Here is a 24,761-nt window from a genome sequence, read left to right on the forward strand (position 1 = left end):
GGGGTGTGTAATATACTGGGGACCTGATACTGGGGTGTGTAATATACTGGGGACCTGATACTGGGGTGTGTAATATACTGGGGACCTGATACTGGGGTGTGTAATATACTGGGGACCTGATACTGGGGTGTGTAATATACTGGGGACCTGATACTGGGGTGTGTAATATACTGGGGACCTGATACTGGGGTGTGTAATATACTGGGGACCTGATACTGGGGTGTGTAATATACTGGGGACCTGATACTGGGGTGTGTAATATACTGGGGACCTGATACTGGGATGTGTAATGCTCCTTTTGTGGTATTCTGACTGTAAAATTGTAACTGGAAATTTTTGGGAAAAAAACAAGGGTGACAGCAAACCACACTAGGCCACACCCCACCAAGACCACACTCACTGTAAGTCACACTCCTTGTCACCTATGTAGTAGCCGTGAGCTTGGAGCTCTCTGGTCGGTGTAGTATACAGTCCCTCATTCACAGATAGCACAGATCGTTTGCAATCGTTTATCGTTAATCAGCGAAAATGAAAAATCACTTCTTTTAATTAGACTGCATTACAATTGCGGTAACTGCACCATGCCAGTTTTCTATAGTAAGGGTCCGTTCACACTAGTTGAATTTCCGCACTCATTCCGTAGTGTTAATGGACCCTAAGAAATTAGAGAATTTCATGGCAGTGTCAGAAACCGCATTGCAGGTTTTTTTTATATATATATATTTTTTTAAAAAAAATTCTATAATTTAGGTTAGATTTATTTTATTTTTTTCCTTTTCTTTTGGCTTCTTTTATGCACATTTGTCACCATCCTGATATCCAGTATTCTACAGCCTGGTGGGTGTCAGTGATCCCGGATTGTGATGCTCTGGCATTGTCATTCATACACGTATACGGGATCTGGGAAGTATCCAGCCATGTAATACGAAAAATAGAGACATTTATTGAAGAAGATACAAGAAGCATTGTACACTCTGTTTAACCCTTCGCTGGAATCTCCGTCGGCCGTCTCCTCAAAACCTTTCCGAATCTCATTGACCGCCTGAAATCTCTTTTAAAGGGGATTTTAGTTTCAGGAAAAGTCAGAGTTGCCAGGCCCTGAATCTGGGTGACAGGTTTTCATCTCTCTTTGAAGTCTTTGCAACCTCCTAAATCATCAAAATTTAATGCAGGTTTGTTGTTCTACTCGCTCATCTAGAATGCGACAGCCATACTATGCACATGGTCGTTCGGCAACGTCCAGTTCCCCCCGCCGACTAGTTTAATTACATCTGCCTTGTTCCCAATGGGGGGATGAGGGGCAACACCCCGAAACAGCTGTCTGTAGATGGATACCTGGCCTTGGTTTTTCCTTTGTCATTACAAGCAGTCTAATGGGTGGTACAGGACAAGCTCCAAAAACCTTGGCTACCCGGCTATGCCCTCTCACTAAACCCTGCTCACTTTCTAAACAGGTAAAAAGCTTTAAAGGGACAGTGTCATCAGAAAATGACTTATTGTGTAAATAATGTTTATATGTTAAACATATTTTTAAAGAATTTTGGGTGACAATTTTTCATTTTTCTCTCTATATTATAAAATAATCCTGAGATCTTGCAGTTTTCATTCTCACCACTGGGGCTAAAACTAAGCTGAGACTTCCCGTGGTGTCTGTGGTGATAAGAGGAGGCTGCTGTAAAGTGATCTGTACAGCATTGCAGCGTCATGTTACACCAGTAGATAGAGGAGACAATAGCAGCTCCCTGTGGAATGACCTCTTCACAGGTCATAGAGCGTGCTCAGTAATGTCTCACATTCATCTCAAGGGGACAGAGTCTGTCTATTGTCATTTATGTCCACGAGTCTTGCTGTAAAGCATGTCACTAAATGCTGTTAAAGGGGTATTTTTACCCCCGGGCCAGAGTACCCACTTTCTTCTAGAGACAGCACCGCTCTTGTCTCCAGTTTGGGTGGGGTTCCGTTTAAGTGAATGGAACTTAATTGCAAACCACACCTGACCTGGAAACAAGAGCGGTGCTGTCTCTGGAAGAAAGTGGCCTGTTTTTGTAGCGCTGTATAATCCCTTTAAGGGGTTAAAAAAAAAATTAGTGTAATCTTAGGGTAAGTAGCACCAATTTTTTGTACTGCTCTCTAATTCATCCATCTCAGCACAGTATCAATATATCTCACCAGTGAGTGAAAAAATCTATAAAATATATGGTGCACTCCAGTTTTTTTGCAGAGTTCTTGAATTTATGTGAGATTATAAAAGTAGAGAGGGGGTCATATTTTCTGCCCTTGCAGATGGAAAAGCCTATACTGACTAATGAGTTTCTAATTCCCTGCACAGATTGCTGGTCTTCAGAGGAAAGGAGGCTGCAGTACTCCACTAATCACAGAGTCAGGCTCTTCTACTATCTCCTGTTTTATGGACGGTCTCCGGGGGTCTGTGTTCAGGGATTTTCTGCTTCTCATTAAAGGGGTAGTTCAGCAAAAAAATGTTTTCTTTCAAAGGAACTGGTGCTAGAAAGCACCAGAGACTTGTAATTCTATTTAAAAATATCTTAAGCCTTCCAGTACTTATCAGCTGCTGTATGTCCTGCAGGAAGTGTTGTATTCTTTCCAGTCTGACACAGTGCTCTCTGCTGCCACCTCTGTCCATGTCAGGAACTGTCCAGAGCAGGATAGGTTTTCTATGGGGATTTGCTGCTGCTCTGCACAGTTCCTGACATGGACAGAGGTGGCAGCAGAGAGCACTGTGTCAGACTGGAAAGAATACACCACTTTCTGATGGACATACAGCAGATGATAAGTACTATAAGGCTGGAGATTTTTAAATTGAAGTAAATTAACAATCTATAAAACTTTTTGAAACCAGTTGATTTAAAAGAAAAATATTTTAGCCAGAGTACCCCTTTCATCCTGTAATGTGTAAATGTAACCCCTGTATCGTGTGTAAGAAAGTAAAAAGTGCTGGCACTATACAAATAAATATTATTATTATTATTATTATTATTATTATTATGCATATCACTAATAACAGGGCACTTTATTTTTTCTTTACGTAGACAAAGTTGTAAGAGGGTCCTAGTCAGTATAGACACTACCAAGAACTCCAAGAACTCCGGCTTCACCGTAGATGCCGAATACCTTGTCCACCTTTTGGTCTGAGTTGGGACCCGGGTTGTGACGTGTGAGGTCTGCTTAGCCTGTCAGTGGCCATAACGGGGTCCCACCTCGGACGCCGACTGGCTGAGCAGGCCTGACACGTTACAACCCGGGTCCCCGCTCAGACCAGTGTCAGGGGAGCCTCAGTTGGTAGTTTCAAAACACAGGAATAGCCAGGTATCCCCCCTGGGAAGGAAACCTGTTGCCCAGGGGCACCTCCCAGTGGGGAGATCACCAAACCACCCAGATACATAGTCCCACTCAGTTGTGAGTATTGGAACATAAATAGGGAAACACCAGGGTTGCTCCTTTTTGCGTCAAAGTCCAACTCTGTTGCCAGTATTGTGACATGACACGGGTTTACTGAAGCCAGGCATCCATCCACAGACAGCTGTTTCGGGGTATTTGCCCCTCGTCAGTGTGGAGCAGGATTCTGGCTAACGGGGACAATGGAAAGTAGACTAACAAAACACAACAATCACTGAGCCCAGAGAGATCGGCAAAAAAAAAATCCAATGAAGTACTCATTCAATAGTCTCTACTGATACTTTGCCCCCTATAAATTTAAAATGCTCAGACCAGGAAGCGGCCGGGGACCTGGTGGACCGGAATGAGCATACACGGCATCAGTGCTGGAGCCAGGGAGGTGAGAACATGTTATTTCTTTCAGCCTCCCCCTTCTGGGCACTTTTACAAAAAAAATCTCCCCAGCCCGGACTTCTCCTTTAAATCGGTCTGGTTCTGTATAATTACTCTATTAGGAAGAAGAATAATCTAATGACGGGGCCTCCGCAGTTATCGCTCGGCGCAGGTGGAGGGGACCGACGTTCGCTCTTCTACAGCTCTGCCTGATTTTGCTAAATTGCTGTATAGTCAGAGAGAAAATATCTCCAACAATTGGGAGAAAACAAAGGCCGGTGTGAGCCGCTGCATGAGTGTGTGCCGGCCTATTCACAGGAAAAGTGCATTACATTAATATCCGAGAGCGGCCGGGAATGAAAGAGGAGGCACAATCCCCGGGATCAGCAATTCCACGCCATCCTTTTTTAACTATCAACATCCATAAAAATGTCAGCGGCCCCTAACAAATGGCTAAATAATACGTGGTATCAGCAAGCGGGCCGCGATTCTACACACAGCCATGGCGGGAGCTGCGCTAGCACACTGTTACTGAATCAATAGTCTATGATTTCCTCTGCCTGCTGCTATTTGCTCTCTTTCAACTTAATACAAACATGAATTGACTTGTTCTGCTGCGCTGCCGAGCACACATGCTGCACCCGTCCTTTATTTCATCCTATAAATAAATGGATTTAGGTAAGAAGAAAGAGGCCCCCCCCCCACACACACGCTTTGCGTACAGACATACTGTATTAGAAGCCTGTCAAGTGATAAGGTAGTCGAGAGTACATCAACCAGATAGAGGAAAATCACCAGTATCTCTGTATGACTAAAGGATATGGGGCAATGAGGGGAATGTGTCACTGTTCTGGTGGTTTGGGGGGGGGGGAGATAGACATCTTACCTGAGTTGCTGCAAATCATAGACACCTGGATATAAGAAGCAATAACTGAAAGGGACTTATTGACTCCTATAGATTTGTATTTGGGGAATAGTCTTTGATATGTGCTGAAAAGGGGGAGGAGGGAGGTGCAGCTGAGTTGTGATATGTGCATAGGGGGAGGGGAGAGGTGAAGCTGAAATGTGATATGTGCAGAGAAGGGGGAGGAGGGAGGTGCAGCCGAATTTTTATATGTGCAGAGAAGGGAGGTGCAGCTGAGTTGTGATATGTCCAGAGAAGGGGGAGGAGGGAGGTGCAGCTGAGTTTTTATATGTGGGGAGGAGGGAGGTGCAGCTGAGTTTTGATATGTGCAGAGAAGGGGGAGGAAGGAGGTGCAGCTTAGTTGTGATATGTGCAGAGAAGGGGGAGGAAGGAGGTGCAGCTTAGTTGTGATATGTGGAGAGAAGAGGGAGGAGGGAAGTGCAGCTTAGTTGTGATGTGTGCAGAGAAGGGGGAGGAGGGAGGTGCAGCTTAGTTGTGATATGTGCAGAGAAGGGGGAGGAGGGAGGTGCAGCTTAGTTGTGATATGTGCAGAAAAGAGGGAGGAGGGAGGTGCAGCTTAGTTGTTATATGTGCAGAGAAGGGGGAGGAGGGAGGTGCAGCTTATTTGTGATGTGTGCAGAGAAGGGGGAGGAGGGAGGTGCAGCTTAGTTGTGATGTGTGCAGAGGAGGGAGGTGCAGCTTAGTTGTGATATGTGCAGAGAAGGGGGAGGAGGGAGGTGCAGCTTAGTTGCTTCATCATTGGTTTATTGTAAAGTTGTAATAGACAGTCCAGAAATACACCAGTTATACAATTATCGTTCAAATTATCGTTACATTTTTCGGATCTAAACGATAATAATTGCAGTTAACAATTAAATGACGAACGAGAAATCGTTGATCGTTAAATAAGACCTGAACCTATTTTTATCGTTGCTCGTTCACAAATCGTTCGCATTGAATAAGACGTCGTTCGGTCGTTCGCAGTAGCAACGAACGCAATAGCAAAGACAAGACGACCGCAAGAACGATCATAAGTAACGAATATCGTTCCATGTAAATGGGTGAACGATTTCAGGCTGTTCGCGATAGCGATCGTTTATCGTTAACGATTATGCGAACGATAATTGTCCCGTGGAATAGGGCCCTGAGATTGTAGAAAGTCCAAGCATAGGGCACCTAATAGCTTGGTTTGGCGCACTGTTTGGCAGACAAAGTTACACTTAAGCCGCAAACCCATTCCCCCTAAGCCATGCCGCCTGATCGGGGACGGTTTAAATACTGTCTGTAATACGTAATAAATAGGGGGCAAAACATCTGCCAGGTTTTTGGTACAAATCTGCTCCAAACCACATCTGTGGCCACCATTACACTCGGCCTCCAGGATACTTTGAGCCAGATGTACGCTTGTAAAAGTGTCAGAATTCTTGTGCAATTTGCCTTTTAAAAAACTGATTATATCACATTTTTTTTTATTTGTTTTGGACACTTTTCACCTGGTCTGACAAAGGGGAGTGACTTACACAAAAGGGGTGTGCCTTTGGTTTTGAAAGTTTTTAGATGCATTTTATTGATTTTAAAGTTTTAAAAAGCGGCAAGAGTTTTGCACAATTTTACTCCACTGGATGGTTGGCATAGATATCCAGAAGGCAAAAAAAAGTGCAGTGAAGAGTGCCCCCAATTCATTGGCCAGGGTTTGATCATATGACAAATTTGGTGCATTTTCTAGTGGAAAGGAGGATGAATTGTGATAACATATAGTGATCATTCTGCATATTGGGAGTTAATAGGTTTCGGTAATTCTTCTATGTTTTTCATGTTTGGACACCAGGTCTCTCCACAGTGGGAGTAGTAGCTGGTACTGGGAACTAAACTACTGGTACAGGGCGCTGGAGAAACAGACAAGATGCGAGTAGCCAGAAGGCCAAGGATCAGGGCAGGCGGCTTCTGATGCGGGTCAGACAGTTTAGGTCAGCAACAAGACAGGCAAACAGTACAGAAGGGCACGTGTGAAAAAGCAGGCATAGATCAGAATACACTAAATAGCAGACACAGGAACACAACGTCATTGAGGAGCGCAAGAAACCAACAACACTCAGGCAGAGCAGCTTTAAATGGAGAAAAAATGGGAGGCGACACATTGGCCCTTTAAATCCGAAAGAACGGCTGCATGAGCACCTTAGTGGATAGGGGTGGCATTGCAGCCATGTCTTGAAGCAGAGACCAGGAGGAGTGAGGGTGCCAGTGGACACCATCTGCCCTGGAACGAGTGGGGAGTTAGGAGGAGGAGCGGCCAGGACTGAGCCTGAAGTGGTGAGCAGTGTGGATAGGAGCAGGACACCGCAGGTGGTGAGTATCTGAATGCCGCTGGGTGCTGCCTGGTTGCGTTACAGTGCCCACTTCTTAGTTTGTTTAAAGCCCCTTTAAGTCTCCTTAAAGGGGTTTTAATTAAACTAAGAAGTGGGCACTGTAATAACTCCCCTTTAATCCCTTTGCCACAAAACCTGTATTCTACGTCACCCTGCCGCCTCTAAGCACTGGCACCCACTCACTATATTTATTGGCTATTACCCTATTGTTAGATATTTAGTATTCTACCTGATTATATAACACAGCAGGAAGTTTATCGGTGCAACAAACCCCAGACAATGACTACTTTATTATAAATAGGAAGAACAATAATTGCTGCTTTGTTTAATTTCCTCGCCTTCAGTAAGAAAACTCATCATTTATCTATATAGCAGAGCTGAATGTGTCACTCATCTGTGTTATGCATCAGGATATCTAATTAACTCAACAATAGGAACGCTAACCTGTAGAAAACACACTGAGCAAACAAAGCTCAGATCAGACTGTTTTTTTAATGAACGGCATCTGAATGCAGCAGGAGCCCTCCCCCGCCGTTCTGTTGTTTTCCCATAGAAGACTTTGCCTGCTCTCCGGACTGGAAATAATACTACTTCCTGCAGGACATACAGCAGCTGATAAGTACTGGAAGATGAGATTTTTTAATAGAAGTAAACTACAATTCTCTGGCACTTTCTGGCACCAGTTAATTAATTTATTTTTTTGGTGACACTTTTCTCTGGCTTCTTCTGCCAGTGTTCAATATGGTGTAATGTTTGCTTGTCATAGATGGGGTCAGCTGGATTTGTTCAGGGGTGGAGCAGTAGACAAGCTTAAATTACTTACCGCTATGTTCCTTGGGATGTGCTCGCCATCCCTACAGCTTCTCTTAACCAAGAAAGTATACACGGAGTGCTTAGCCGAGCCATCGTAAAGCGGGTGACGTTTATCCTGTATCAGATGACTGTCCGGCACCCGGCTGTAAAGACGGCAATTTTAAAAACTTAATCATCGGAGAATGTTCTCTGTAGACATTAGGTCAACAGGGAATGCTGGGAGTTTTCAGCTCTGGAGCTTGCACTGACAGGTGAAGGGAATAATATAGATTATCTTGTTACAGAAGCTGCTGTCACAGTGTGGGACATATTAGGCGGCAAGTAAACAGTCAGTTCTTAAAGATGATGTGTTAGAAGTAAGAAAAATGTCCAAGAATAAGGATCTCAGCAACTTCAGCAAGAGGCAGATTGTGATGGCTCCCAAACAGTGGTGTAGCTACCATAGAGGCAGGGTAAGCAGCTGCTATGGGGCCTGTGCAGCAGGGGGGCCCGGGGGAAGATGGTAATCCTGAGTCCTTCTGCTTAACCCCTTATGTGCTGCAGTAAGTAAGTGACTCAATGTTTACTTACAAAAAAGGGTTAACAGGCAGAAGACAAAGGACCCACTCCTGTTTTTGGCTAAAATCCTGACTAAAATGTGAACCAAGCCTATGCTGCTTTGCATGGATAACATACTGGTTCCATGGACATCTACATACGGTATGTTACATATACACAATGTTTTGTTTGGGTACTGTTTGACTTATGGCCATTATTTGCAAAGTCAATATTTGCCTAGAAAATGAACTTTATCCCTCAAAACACATTTCAACATCATTGCAGCCCTGCTAACATTGTTGCTCCATTAACACAGGTGTGGGTATTGATGAGGACAGGGCTGGAGATCACTCTGTCATGATTAAGTAAGAATGACACCACTGGACACTTTAAAAGGAGGCTGGTGCTTGGCATCATTGTTTCTCCTCTGTTAACCATGGTTATCTCTAAAGAAACATGTGCAGTCATCATTGCACTGCACAAAAATGGCCTAACAGGGAAGAGTATCGCAGCTAGAAAGATTGCACCTCAGTAGAGATGAGCAAACCAGGTTCGGGTTCGAGTCCATCCAAACCTGAACGTTCGGCATTTGATTAGCTGGTTTGAAAAGCTGTTCCAGCCCCAAAGTCTAATGTTTAAAAAAATAAATCATGTAACTTTGCCAGATGTCCCAAACAATCGGAAAGGGGATTCATCTGGAAAACAGCTTATTGGGAGAAGACGAGGTGAGCGCTACCACCAGTCTTGTCTCATGCCAACTGTAACCAGCATCCTGAAACCATTCATGTGTGGGGTTGCTTCTCAGCCAAGGGAATCGGCTCTCTCACAGTCTTGCCTAAAAACACTGCCATGAATAAAGAATGGTACCAGAATGTCCTCCAAGAGCAACTTCTCCCAACCGTCCAAGAGCAGTTTGGCCATCAACAATGCCTTTTCCAGCATGATGGAGCTCCTTGCCATAAAGCAAAGGTGATAACTAAATGGCTCAGGGAACAAAACAGAGAGATTTTGGGTCCATGGCCTGGAAACTCCCCAGATCTTAATCCCATTGAGAACTTGTGGTCAATCATCAAGAGACGGGTGGACAAACAAAAACCAACAAATTCTGACAAAATGCAAGCATTGATTGTGCAAGAATGGACGACTATCAGTCAGGATTTGGTCCAGAAGTTGGTTGAGAGCAGCCGGGGAGAATTGCAGAGGTCCTGAAGAAGAAGGCGAAACACTGCAAATATTGACTTGCTGCATTAACTCATTCTGACTGTCAGTATAAGCTTCTGTTACTCATAATAGGATTGAAATTATATTTCTGTATGTGATAAAAACATCTGACAAACACACATATAAACCAGAGGGCAGCAGATCATGGGAAAATAGAAGATTTGTGTCATTCTCAAGACTGTCTGTGGTTTATCTATGAAGATGCATGGTAACACAAAGGTAGACGCCATTAGCATACAATTCCGTCTGTGTTATAGCACTGTGTTCCATTCTTACAGTAGTCTGTATAGAGACTTTATGGTTCTAATCAAGGCTGACGGCAAAGTTACCTGATTTTTTTTTTTTTAATCATTAGACTTTGGGGCTGGAACAGCTCTTTGATTCCGGAACTTTCCTCCGATACCGTATTTGTCTTTATTGATGCAGATTTCAGTGTTTCTTCTAATAAACAACTACAGGGCACAATAGTTATTATGTGCACCGAGAAAAACGGAGACCTCATTACTATTGTTTGGGTTTTGATCGACCTAATATTTAAATAGCATTGAAGTAAATGTTCCATTATGACAATGGCGATGTGCCGCCGCTATTAGACGTGATGACCCTGTTTATTGTCCTCCAAAATGAAATTGCATTGAGGAGAGTGTGATGTGCATAATGCAATTCAAGAGTAATCAACGATGTATTGTTAGACCATAGAAATAGTCTGTGTGCAGCAGTCAAAGCCATGGGGTCGGATGTTTACCCCATACTTAGTTATAAGGTGATTTTTGATCCTTGTACTTGTGTTACCTGATTAGTCATCATAACGCTTCAGTTAAAGGGGTAGTTCACCATTTTTTTTTTCTTTGAAATCAACTAGTACCAGAAAGTGCCAGAGATTTATAATTTACTTCTATTAAAAAATCTCAAGTCATCCAGTACTTACCAGCTGCTGTATGTCCTGCAGGAAGTGTTGTGTTCTATTTAGTCTCTCTGCTGCCACCTCTGTCCATGTCAGGAACTGTCCAGAGCAGAAGCAAATCCCCATAGAAAACCTCTCCTGCTCTACAGACTGGAAAGAATACCACTTCCTGCATGACATACAGAAGCTGATAAGTACTGAAAGACTTGAGATTTTTTTTAATAGAAGTCCTTTACAAATCTCTGGCACCAGTTGATTTGAAAGAATTTTTTTTTGTGAACTACCCCTGTAACATATTTCCAGAAAAATGTAATAAATGACAATAGATGAAATTATAAGTCTGGACAGGCTGTGCGGGTAATGCAGGGCGAGGGTTTTGATTAGGGATGGTCCGAACCTGGTTCGGGTTGGGTTCGTACAAACCCGAACTCTCCGTAATGATTCCCGCTGCCTGGTGGCTCCGTGCAGCGGGCGGATCCAGCGGGAGGACCGCCTGGGAAAACCGCCTGGGAAAATGGGACACAGCCATAGCCATAGGCCCTATCCCAGTTTTCCAGGCGGTCCTCCCGCTGTTTCCGCCCGCTGCACGGAGCAGGCAGACAGCGGGAATCTAATGCCGAGCGTTCGGGTTCATGAATTTTCCGTTCTTAGCTCCTATGAATGCAATGTGACAGATATCGGCCTGTATTTGTATCTAATAGTCAGTGCTTCTCTCTGCTTTGTAGAGCTTCCCAGCCTGACAGCTCTTTCTTCCCGTAGCCGAGTTCACTCTCCGCTCGTTCCCTTTGTTAGAAATCCATTAATAATTAAACAATTTAGCAAATACCGTCGGAGCTCGTGTAAATTTGAGATAGAATTTTCCCAGATATTATGTGTATTTATCACAATATTGTGGACGTTCCGCGTCTTGAAGAACATTGACTTTCTTTTTGTAAGGCTCCTAATGGATGTCAGCTCTGGCTGGTGGCTCAAGGAGATCGGCTATCGATTACTTTTGCCCTACTTTATAAAAAATTATACCATAGTAAAAAAAAAAAAAAAAGCCCATATTATTTCTCCCTGTAGAATATAGAATTTGATAAAGTAAATGGGATGTCTTGGTTGATTAATTGGGTCTGCACCACCACACGACTTAAAAGGGTACTCCAGCGAAAATCTTTTTCTTTAAATGAACTGGTTTCAAAAGGTTATACATATTTGTAATTTACTTCTATTTAGAAATCTTAAGACTTCCAGTACTTATCAGTTGCTGTATGTCCTGCAGGAAGTGGTGTATTCTTTCCAGTCGGACACAGTGCTCTCTGCTGCCACCTCTGTCCATGTCAGGAACTGTCCAGAGCAGGAGAGGTTTTCCATGGGAATTTACAAATCTATATAACTTTCTGAAACCAGTTGATTAAAATACACATCAGGGGAGCCTCAGTATATCTAAGGCTCCATGCAGTAGCGCTAGTGATTAGGCATGGTCCGAACCAAGTTCGGTTCGGGTTCGTACGAACCCGAACTCTCGGTAATGATTCCCGCTGTCTGCCCGCTCCGTGCAGCGGGCGGATCCAGCGGGAGGACCGCCTGGAAAACTGGGATACAGCCATAGCCATAGGCTGTATCCCAGTTTTCCAGGTGGTCCTCCCGCTGTATCCACCTGCTCCACGGAGCGGGCAGACAGCAGGAATCTGATGCTGAGCGCTCGGGTTCATACCATCCCTACCAGTGATAGGACAGGACCCGGCCTTCTGTAGTCCTACAATTCCCAACATGGCCATTGGTGGCAGAAGAGGGTCCGAGTCAACCCTTACTGCTTTCAGCTATTATAAAAGAAAAAACATTCTTAACATTATATTACAAAGGTATTCAAAAAGATTATTTTTCTACTGGAGTAACCTGTAAAAGGGAAACAGTCATCACGTTCATGGTTTCTGAACCGTGACCTATCGGGGCAGTCCCTAGCCCCTGGACTCACTTGATAGATATCTCCCTACTTAAGTATAAGGAAAGGTCTATCAATTAAAGCTTATAGGTCAAGCAGAAGCCTCCAGGGACCAGCCCGACCACTCATGGTTCAGGCTGCATGAAAGTGATGGCAGGCCCGCTTTAACACTAGAGAGTGACATAACTCTGCGATGCTCTATGATCTGGTGCAGGCACCATATAATCTTACAACCACAGGAACCCAGCTAAGGCTAGCTTCACACTTCCATTTGAAGCCTGTGTAGGAAAGTTTGGCCACAGAATGGAACCAAACTGAGCCAAGAACGCACGCAAACTAATGGAGGAGGACACCCAAGAGCAGTGTCGGAGGACCAGAGAATCCTCCGGTGGGCCCCCAGCTTTAGAACCTGCAAAAACACTGACTGACATGTCTTTTATCACTGGTTCCTCATTGGCGGGCCCCCAGGATCATTTCCTCTGGTGGGCGCCAGATACCCCAGTCTGACACTGCCAGAGCGATCCTATTGACTTTAATGCGGTTTTAGTCTGGTGTCACTTTATTTAGCAGGATTTGAGCTGACAAAATAATTACGGCCTGCAGTATTTTTTTGTCCACTCATATCCTGCAAAATAAACTGAAATTTGGAATGAAGCTTCCAGAATAAAGCTCCGGCAGAAGTGTGAACCCAGCCTAAAGAAGATTTTTCTTAAAGGGGAACGAGATGAATCTAACCTGCTGATAGTTCCTTATTGCGTACAGGGCACCTAGGAGGGACGGTATGTCTCTTACCTTCCTCCTCTGCCCTGTTCCCGTGCTGCTAGCAGTGTAATCCTCGCTCTGGAGTCGAGTTAGAAGCAATGCCCCACCACCATCACACGAGTCGGCTGTCCCCTCCATTGATTATCATTAGAAGGAGCGGGCCGGTTCGCGCAATGGGGCAGGGGCAGTGCTCCAGACCGAGGATTACACTGCTAGCTGCACGTGAACGGCGCCGAGGAGGAAGGTAAGAGACAAACGTACCTTCCTTCTTGACACCTTGTGCACAATAGGGGGCGATCAGCAGGTTAGATTTGTTCCCCTTTAAGTACCAGATCAAGCCTTTCCAAATTCGGAGCTAAAACTCTCCGATAGCTGATCTTCCAGTATTTTATCCACTTACTTCAAGCAGCTGAAAGACCAAGGAACCATGAAATGTAAATCTGGCACGTAAGCCGCAGAGGTTTTGTACTATTCAGGGACAATCCAATGCAGCCTTGTCACCTCCCTCCATTACCCATAGAGAAATCTCTTCCCCTGGTTAGAACTCTATCCTGTTTGGATTTCATGCATGTCTGCAAGTGAGAACGCAGTCATCTGGAGATCCATATATTGTTTGCCTGGCTTTGCATACAGTATGTATATATACTCCGAGCCGCTTTCTCTTCATTTGCACGTTGCATTTGTCATCGCTGCCTAGTGTTCCATGTAATTTTTGAAAATTTGCTTTAGATGTGAGGAAAATCATTATTTGCCACCGCATGCTTACAGATCCATAAAATCCACATTTATTTATAACTTGCACTTGTCTTAGATTGTAATTCAGGAACCTCAGTAGAAGCCGTCAGTCATGGAAGACAGAGGCTTCATCCCAGACGTATTTCTACCCACTCCAATGTTCCACCACAACGGTTCATCCTGTTTTTCAGTTTCACATGGTTTCCGCTTAACCTTTTACTCTGCCAGATTATATAAATATATAAAATGCTAAGAATATTTTGTCATATTACGGTGACCTTATGTATTTTGGGTCCCGTGTAATGGAGCAGAACTCAAGCCAAGTATACAAAGCTTTGGGGACATCTTCATTAAGTGATTCTACTGTTTTCTCACTGAACCAGAAAATACATCTTGGATGGAGATGATATATTAATAAACATTCATCTCTTCCAGAAGGAAAAGAGCTCGCTCTCCTATGAAGATAGCCACCTATCGAAGGCAGCCTGTGCTTGGTTCATTTAAGAAGCGTGGGCATCCACATGATCCATGATTGTGGTCCACGCATGGAAGATGTGCTACCAACCGGAATCACGGAACTCCTGACATCATGATTCATTATGATTTTGGGAGTACTGAATCAGTTTATATCTTCATGCTATAGTACTGACACAACCGTGCAGCATTCTGGCCATATGCACGGACCATGCTTGGAACGCGCAGGACTTATCCAAACAAAAATTGGAAGATCCCCAGTCATGTTCTAAGGCTTCTTAAAGGAGCCAAGCATTGGCATAATTGGGATACTATTTCTGATAGATGGCGTTGGAGAGTAAGGGCTGTTTTAGACAGCCCGATATTTAGGACCAAGCGAGCGTCAACCTTTCAGGTCAACACTCGCTTGCTCCTTGTTCCCTGCTTGTTGTTGGTGCTATTACATGCACGGGGAGCTGCGGGAGGGGCTGCCCAGATGATCTTTACATTGTCTTAGTGGCTCATAGAAGACAGCGGCTCCCATTACATGGGGTGACAGCCAGTAGACTGTTGCTATTGTTATTGGGATGAAATTCCCACGTTAATTGAATGGCATTCTAGACAGCAAGGGTCCATTCACATGTACCGTATTGCAGTGAGTTTGACAGTGAAATCCGCTGCAATACCGATTACTAGTCTATGGCACTCCATTATCGCAGCAGATTTTCATTCCGCTGTGAGAATGGAGTTTTGTAAACCCGAATTGGAAAAAGTAGTTGTATTGCTGGTGTAGTAAAGAGTCTATTACTACATGCCAACGCTTCCCCAATGCCCTTTGGGCGCCGGCTATGATTCCCCCACTCAGTGACAGCCCACTGCACTATCTAGCCCCAGCCACTGATTGGCTGAGCAGGCTGTAACTGAGCGGGGTACCAGGAGAGACTGCCATAGGGCATCAAGGGAGCGCGAACATGTGAGAATAGCTGCTTCATTGGTCTTTTTTTGTTTGTTTTTTACTACACCAGCACCACAATTTCTCTTTACAATTAGGTACTACAAGGCTACAGAAAGCTGTGCTATAGACTTTAATGGTAATATGTATTATAATATGTATGTAGAATTCAACACAATTTTTTTTTGGGAAGGGCAGAAAAATGGCACAAAAAAAGCTGTGTCTGGGGGCACCCTTTAAACACTATTTTAGTTTATTTAATGATTGCCTGAGACTGGAACAAAAGTGCCCCAGATTCAGTGTCACATGTGTTCATAGGTTGTGCTTAGAATGGCAACTCAGCCCCATACACTGTTATATTTAGGCATCTTGCACATGAGCACCTTTGGGCCCTATTCAACATAGGGATCTATAATGGGGACGTCATAATATCTGGAGGCAGTTCTCATACCTCCACATGCCGCTGTATTTTTTTTTTTAGGTTGCACCTCGCACGCTACAAAATTAGAAGGTATTGTCATGTCGTGCTCCACTGGATGCTGTGTGGGTGGTGATTTCCCTATAGAAGTCAATAACTACTGAGAAATCACTTCCTAGAACGCCGAGCTGTTTACATATGCTAATTTTTCTGCCACTAAACAAATGACAAGGATGACTGATTTAGCAGCAGAAAACGCACTGGAACTCCCATAGGAGCTCACAACGCTCGTAGTATAGGTCCACACGGGTCAGATTTGCTGGTTATAATTTTCACAGCAAATCTGCAAATGTTGTGCGGGGAAATCAGCAGGACAAATCCACTCTGAATTGTGCAGATTAGAGACTGTAAGCTACAAAAACCTCCTTCAATCAGAATCTCCTCTCGTGGGTCTGCCGGTAATCTCCTGCACAATTCACAACGGTACATGACTTCCCCTTTAAAGTCAATAAGGAAAAGTCTTGACCATTTGAGTTTTTTGCCCTTTTGGAGTGAGCTCTTTTACATACAATTTTTCCCCCCCCAAAGCATTGCATGACTTTTAAACTCTACTTATCAGTGTGTACACTCCGACAGTCCCACATCGAAAGACCTCTTACCTAGACAGAATCGAGCTCTGTACTGATGACCGACTAGAACCCACACAACAGCCACCTACAGATGGGGTAACTTTCCCTTCTAGATTAAAATGAAAATCCCCATCATGTTTTAAAGGAGAAGTCCGGTGTCAGTCAAGAGCCAGGGAGTAGGTGGCTGAACATAACAAGATGCACCTACCTCTCTGGCTCTAGCCCAGGGGTTTGCTGTAGCCCGCTTCGGTTCCAGGTCCCCCGGCCACTTCCTGGTTTGAACAGGGACCCGGATCATGACGTGTTGTTTCAGCCCCTCTCAGCCAGTCAGCACCGCCTCAGCAAGATGACACGTCACAACCCAAGTCCCCACTCAAACCAGGAAGCAGCTGAGGGACCGGTAAACAAAGCGGAGGACAGCGGGCCTCTGGGCTGGAGTCGGGGAGTTGGTGCATGTTATTATGTTCAGCCAGCGGACTTCTCCTTTAAGGCTCTTTAAGGGTTGAATATTGAGTGAAACAAGCTTTTTTCCTTCTGGAGGAGGGCTACCTTGCATTTTAAATATTTGCTATATAACTGTTTGGGGAAAAAAAAACAAATAGAAGGCGCCTTCTGGCCATCAAGCTCCTTTCAGAATTGGTGTATATGTGCTCTCACCTTTGGAGATTGTGCAGTCGTATAGGCACAACTCTACAGAAGGCCTTTAAATACAGACACACCGCCACTCACCATCCTTATCATTAAATCCTGTGGACGTTTCAATTAAAGACAAAGGGTGAACAGTCCACCTGACCTAGAATAATGTACCAACAGCCGTCATTGCACAGACAGACGGCCAAACCTCAAAATAACGGACCTCATTTAAAAAAAATTATAAACGGGTAAGAAAAAAACGTCATGGGAACATAACCGATTACTGATCTACATCATGCTTTATATAATTCTTTCTTTAAACCTATAAACCGTGACTAAATTGGCCAAGTTATTTTGAAGTGATTAAAGTTCTGTAGTTTTGACCACCATAATAGTTTTATAACCATATAAAGTGTAAAACTGGGATTAAACCGAGCTAATCCCTTCTCTAAGCTGACTGGTACCTACAGCCTCGTATACCTCACAGTGTGCCCATAAATATCCATCTATACAAAGGCTATAAAACCCGGCTAATAAGAAGTATCATTGAATTGTACAGCGCTTTTCTCCTAAATTACCGTGTCCACAAGAGTTATTATACCTGTAGGAGACGCGCTCATTCTTAGCCCACACATTTCAACTCCCGAATCCAAAGGAAAACTTCCAAACCAAAAGTTTTAAAAATATTGACTTCTTGACGTTTACCTTAAGATTAGACTGATAACTTTTGTCATTTTGTCAACCTATGTTTTTTTTTTGCTTTTTATTAAAACCTCGCCTCCAAAACATTTGCAAACAAAAAGCATAAAAAATCTAATATCAGGAACCCTTAGGAGCTTGTGAAGGAATTAATCCCTTTTTGGAAACAAATGGTAATTACTAGGCTTATTTATTTCCTTACAATATCCTGCGAGAGAGAGAAGGAGGCAAATGACAAAGGCTTTGAAAGCACCTTAGGGGACAATTCCTATATGTTATGCCACCAAACACTCATTTTCCTAATGTTCTTCCTTTCAACCTCGAATGATAAAGTAGGGCAGCGAGCGAGTTGTGCACATTAGAAAAAACCACGATGCCCGAAGACATCACTAAAAATACAAGATGCTACTGAGTAGTAACTGCGGGGCTTTGAACTAAGTTTGAATACGGAGATGAATTTTAATAGATACAGGTAGTCCCTGCTGTAATACTGCATGGATTAAATCTTTCTAAATACTGGATGATACATAAGCACGAGAGGGAATTCTCCGGTGGCCGGCGGATCTCTTTTACCAGTCTACCAACCAGATTAATGACCAGCAGATCTCTCATACCAGTCTACCAACCAGATTAATGACCAGCAGATCTCTTCTACCCGTCTACCAACCAGATTAATGACCAGCAGATCTCTCATACCAGTCTACCAACCAGATTAATGACCAGCAGATCTCTTCTACCCGTCTACCAAACAGATTAATGACCAGCAGATCTCTCATACCAGTCTACCAACCAGATTAATGACCAGCAGATCTCTTCTACCCGTCTACCAAACAGATTAATGACCAGCAGATCTCTTCTACCCATCTACCAACCAGATTAATGACCAGCAGATCTCTTCTACCCATCTACCAACCAGATTAATGACCATTAGATCTCTTCTACCCGTCTACCAACCAGATTAATGACCAGCAGATCTCTCATACCAGTCTACCAACCAGATTAATGACCAGCAGATCTCTTCTACCCGTCTACCAACCAGATTAATGACCAGTAGATCTCTCATACCAGTCTACCAACCAGATTAATGACCAGCAGATCTCTCATACCAGTCTACCAACACATTGATGGCTAAAGTTCTCAAGACCCATTATACCCGAATGGTCTGGAAGCCCTAGAACGGCCCCTCGACTCCTTTGCTTTGAAGGAAGTTGCGGGTTGGCACGTTGATAGGCGACAGATTAAAATAACTTGGCAATAAATCCTGTGCCCAGGGGGTTCTTCCCTCTTCTATGTCCGAGGCAACTATTATACTAATAAAGGGAAAGACCCATTGGATATGGAGTCTTATAAGCCCATATCCCTCTTAAATACTGATGCTAAGATCACAAAATGAATAACTCAAAGAATAAAAGAAATGATACCCACTTTGGTGAGTGAAGACCAGAATGGCTTTATGCCAGGAAAGTCAGTTTTCTTTACTATAGAGAGGACCTTCACCAACTCACAGATGGTTAGTGACGTTTTTCAGGGTGGAGTGGGGGGTCTTGTGGGCGACATTACAGGAATCTTGCGGGCCATAGAGATGCTATACAAGAACCCCACTAGATCATTATCCAACAAATTCACCCTGTCTAGGGGTACTAGTCAGGGTTGCCCTCTTTCCCCCCCTACTTTTTGTTGTATACATTAAGCCTTTGTCCACTTTCTTTGGGGTATGTGCACACTAAGGAATCCGGACGGATCACCCACCGCGGATTCCACAGCTCGCCCCTGCTTGCGGCCGTTCACATCCGCTCACATCTCCGCCTATGGCATAGACTCCATTCTATACAGATTCCACCATTTGGCCGAAGAATGAACCGTACCATAGAATGGTCGAATGGTCTGACCTAGTGATGTCACGATACCAGAATTTTGAGTTCGATACCAATTCCAACTTTTTTTTTTCAATGCTCGATACCAATTCGATACTTAATAAATTATATATTTTTTAAAAAAACACAAGAGTAGAGATCCCCCCCGACTGTCAGGTCTGTACGAACCATATTACTTTATAAATAAAGTTTCCATTATTTAAAATAAATGTTCTTAAAAAATAGCCCTATTCTGATTCTTAACATGGCTGTGGGGCAATCTGTAGTTTTATTTAGTAGCACGTTTTTATGTGGTACTGAATTTGGTGGTTTCTCCGCTTGCACCATTTACCGTGCGTCAACAGGAAGGTGATAATCTTATAATATGCACAATAACACTTCAGCTATCAGGGGGATGATGGGAACTGTAGTCATGTGATACACTTCAGCTATCAGGGGGATGATGGGAACTGTAGTCATGTAACACACACTTCAGCTATCAGGGGGGATGATGGGAACTGTAGTTATGTAATACACTTCAGCTATCAGGGGGGATGATGGGAACTGTAGTCATGTGATACACTTCAGCTATCAGGGAAATGATGGGAACTGTAGTCATGTAACACACACTTCAGCTATCAGAGGGGATGATGGGAACTGTAGTCATGTAACACACACTTCAGCTATCAGAGGGGATGATGGGAACTGTATTCATGTAACACACACTTCAGCTATCAGAGGGGATGATGGGAACTGTATTCATGTAACACACACTTCAGCTATCAGGGGGGATGATGGGAACTGTAGTCATAGCAGAGTTGAGTGAGGGAGCCGCAAGTTAGAACTTAGCAGCGGGGGGAGGGGGGCATGGCCGCAAGTTAGCAGCAGGGGGAGGGGGGCATGGCCGCAAGTTAGCAGCAGGGGGAGGGGGGCATGGCCGCAAGTGACGGGGGAGCCGGGGTACGGAGCCGCTGCATGACAGATAGCAGAGTTGAGTGAGTGAGGATCGGGCCGCGCGAGTGAGTGGGGACGGAGCAGCGGGTGACAGGGGAGGAAGCCGACAGCTGAGGAGAAGTGTTGGCAGAGGCAGACTGACTCGGAGTCGGCACGCAGGGTGATTATTGCCATACCTGTTCTGCACATGCCACGGGGAAGCCCTGTCAGCACTGTAACCGGAGGCTAAAATGGCCGAACAACACTGCCAGGGACATTATAACAAGGCTGAGGCGGGAGAAACATCCAATCGACTATGGGAGGCTGGCCAAAGGAGGGGAAGTTAACGAATCAGGTAAATTTTAGAAGCTGGGGGCGGCAAACAACAGCAAATGACAGCAGGGGGGAGGGCAAGGGCTCCTCATCTTGCCACCGTCCATGTTTTCCAGATTATCCTCTGTTAAACAGCGCAGTTGTTGCGCAGTTTAAAAATAAAGTATCGATTCCAGGGAATCCTGGTATCGAACCGGTTTTTGCCCTGAAATATCGATAGTAGAATCGATATTTCGGTGCATCGTGCATCCCTAGTCTGACCATAGAATGAAGTCTATGGCCCCATCAGAGATGCGCCTGGGGGGGCGAGCTGCGGAATCCACGGCAGGTGATCCGCCAAGATTCCTTGGTGTGCGTGTACCCTAAAGAGGACCACCTTATAGAGACATTTGGCCTGCAGGGGGTGGGGGAGAAAATTATAATGTATGCAAACGATGTATTATATCCATGCTGGTGCCTACCATTTGTTATGGAGCCGTTTGCTTTATTTCTAGTTTTCAGATAAACTGGTCTAAATCCACTTTGTTAGAACTGGATCCCTTACAGTTGAATAGCGGCACGGACATGGGGGTGCAGAGAAGCGCAGATCCATTTGAATATCTTGGTGTAAGAATGGCGGCAGAGACTTATAGCTCTGAATCTGAAACCATACTGTACCTGAGAAAACTAGAGAAAAAGATCAATTATGGAATAAACTACCACTGTCCATGGCAAACGAATTGCATTCATCAGGATGGTGGGCCAACCCCAGTCACTCCCGCTCTTCTCCTGCGCACTGTATGCATCCCCGCACCGCGCGCTGCAGCTTCAGCCAATCACTGGCCACGGCGGTCCTACAGCCAGTGATTGGTTAACAGGCCGCTCTGGGACTGTGGGATAGCATCTCTGTTACATGTAGCTATTATATGTACTATAGCGGTATTACACGGTCGGTGGGCGATGATTTTAGGTCTGGGCCTAAAGAAATGATCAGCTGATCATGGTTTAATCAGCTGATCGTTGTCTCCATTACACAAGGCGATTCGGCTGATTATCGCTCCATGTAATTGGGCCCTGACACTTTAAGAATGGCGTGTGAGCTGAGGGTATTAATAAATCCTCCCCTGTGTTCTATGATGCACACTACAGCTGATATATATATATGTATGTATGGTTTCCATGCAGCTTGTTTTCGATGTAATTTGGTTATTTTTACCATCTTATCTGCCTGCTCGGTTACATTTTAGCTACGGGATACTGTGACTCACCAGAGGAGATTGGATTTGTTCCTATAAATATCTCACTTTTGTTCCTGGGCTTTGTCTTGTTACTTTCAGATCCCGGTACACAAAGCAGAATATCTGCAATCTTCCATTTTTCACATGGTTTTATTATTATCATTATAATTTTTTATTTTTTTTTTTTGTAGGTCACCGACGCCAACTGTGACTCTGAAGTCCTGTCTCTGCTCCTGGATGCCAAGTTACTGGTAAAGTGTATGGGCACCATCTACTACCCACATCTGATCAACCATCTGCTGGCCGCCGCACCTGAGGATGCCAGGTGGAACGTGGAAGAAATAGCAAAGGAGCTGCAAGATTCTGGATACAAAGCAGAAGCGGGGTCTCTACTGATGTCTTCCAGGGGAACACACCCCGCTCTCCGAACCTTTAGCTCCGCCCTCTCTAGTCTGAAACGTTGGCTGTAAATATTCTAAATACCGTGACCTCAGGATAGGGACTGGCAATCTCTAGAATGAGTTTTTTGAGGACACGATGCCCCATTTTCCTTGTTTATGACCTGTTAGGAGTTTAGTTAGAATCCTGCGTTCACTCAAGGACAACAGTCCTATCTGACAGCATGTTATAGTAGGAGGAGCTAAAGATTTGTGACAAACATTCAGTAGGAGTCGAGTGGGCGGTCTAGCCTATTGACTGCCAGCTCTTCCCTTGTGATTGTGTTGGACCGCCCACTGGACTCCTAAGGCCATAATGAGGTTCCAATGAATCTTTAACCACAGAAAAATATATATCAATCTTTTCAGCTCATTTCGCTCTAAAATATTGTGCCTACATATTGGACAGTTATTTCAGTGAAGCAGGCTTCCTTTAAAGGGGAATTATCAGCAGGTTAGTCAAATCTAACCTGCTGTTGGCTCCATAATGGGCACAAGGTGCAGAGGATGAAGGTAAGTCTCTGTGCTGTGCTGTTTATTCTAAAAACTTTGGTCTGGAGCATTGTTAGGAGCACTGGGGGCGTGGCTACCAATCCCGAGCCCCAATCTGGTGCGCTCCTCCATTTATAATGATATGGGGGGGGGGGGGAATCGGCACAGGGGGTGGAGCTATGACGCCCAACCCGCCCCTTCTAATGATTATCAATGGAGAGGGTGCTGGGATGGTAGCCACTCCCCTAGGCTCTTATCAGCTTAACGGACAGAGGATTGCAGAATATACAGCACAGGAACGGTGCCAAGGATGAAGGTAAGATACATGCCTTCTCCTTGGTGCCCCGGACCCACTAGGGAGCTATCAGCAGGTTAGACAGATTATACAGTGTTAACAGTGATAGGCTACCTACCGTAATTTCTGCCTATGACTTATGGAACCTCTCAACCCCATTTATCGAGCTTTTCATCTGAAAACACAGACATATCATAATAGTCACGTACCGAACAAAATATTTTTAGAAAGGTCTTAAACTAGCTTTATTGTGTCTTCTAACCGAGTACAAATTAGGACAGAGGGGGAGATGTATAGCTGGATATGATCTGATTTAGTATTTTTATGCAATAAGCTGTATAACTGCACTAGAGACAAATAGAGAAAGAGTCCTGTGTCCCCGCCCACACACAGTGATTGACAGCTGTGCCTGTAGGAGTTTGTATACCATAAGAGCCGTCAGGTACAGTATGTGGGCAGTCGCGTCCTATCAGCAGTGATACAGCTTTTTATGTAAAAATACTGATCAAATCCTTAAACATATATTATATATATATATATATATATATATATATATATATGTGGCATCCCCTTGGCTTTTGCTTTATACCCTCTGAAGGACGATTTATAACCAATAGGTTTATTTTAAGGTAGCACTAAAGGATGGCTCTTGTTTTGGGGTGTCTGCTATAAGAGTTGGGCCAGGCTCAACTTATACTTAACATTTTGTGTAATTGTGCCTTAGGGTTTTTTTCCACCCGAAACAGCGCCCATTCCTTGGCTACATCACACAGCTTATCCACAAGTCAATTGGGCAAAACTTGAAGTGTTAGATGAATGTAATGTTTTTCCTTCAGAAAGTTATACAGATTTATAAATTACTTTTATTTAAAAATATCCAGTCTTCCAGTACTTATCAGCTGCTGTATGTCCTGCAGTAAGTGGTGTATTCTTTCCAGTCTGACACAGTGCTCCCTGCTGCCACCTCTGTCCAGAACAGTAGCAAATCCCTATAGATACCTCTCCTGCTCTGGACAGTTCCTGACATGGACAGAGGTGGCAGCAGAGAGCACTGTGTCAGACTAGAAAGAATACACCACTTACTGCAGGACATACAGCAGCTGATAAATACGGGAAGACTGGAGTTTTTTAAATAGAGGTAATTTATAAATCTGTTTAACTTTCTGAAACCAGTTGATTTAAAAGAAAATTTAGGTTCCTGTATAGATGAAATGCTGATGTACACATATTTAGTGTTCCTTTTGGAAAGTGCCAACAGATATATAATTCCACCCTTAGAGATTACACAGCTCTGCTGTAAGAACCAGTTGCATTGTGATCATCAGGAAAGGCATCAGGCCCCTCCTAAGAGTAGTTGTATGGAGGGTAAGCAGAGGTAGTGGAGACAAGCAGCTGCCGTAACATTACCAGGGTACAGTACTGCCAGCCTGACTCCAGTCACATCACTATTCCCACATTGTCT

General features: G+C 44.2%; 1 protein-coding gene across 2 annotated transcripts in view; it reads left to right on the forward strand.

Moving 5' to 3' along the window:
• NBAS (NBAS subunit of NRZ tethering complex) overlaps positions 1–24,183 on the forward strand; it is a 445,751-nt gene extending 421,568 nt beyond the window's left edge. For both annotated transcript variants that reach the window (XM_069973153.1, XM_069973154.1), the window contains one exon: positions 22,267–24,183. In XM_069973153.1, coding sequence (XP_069829254.1) covers positions 22,267–22,545 — 279 coding nt within the window. In that variant the 3' untranslated portion in view covers positions 22,546–24,183. The remainder of the gene's footprint in view (positions 1–22,266) is intronic.
• The last annotated feature ends 578 nt before the right edge of the window (positions 24,184–24,761 follow it).

The sequence above is a fragment of the Dendropsophus ebraccatus genome, chromosome 6 (genome assembly GCF_027789765.1).
Source record: "Dendropsophus ebraccatus isolate aDenEbr1 chromosome 6, aDenEbr1.pat, whole genome shotgun sequence".
Taxonomy (NCBI): domain Eukaryota; kingdom Metazoa; phylum Chordata; class Amphibia; order Anura; family Hylidae; genus Dendropsophus; species Dendropsophus ebraccatus.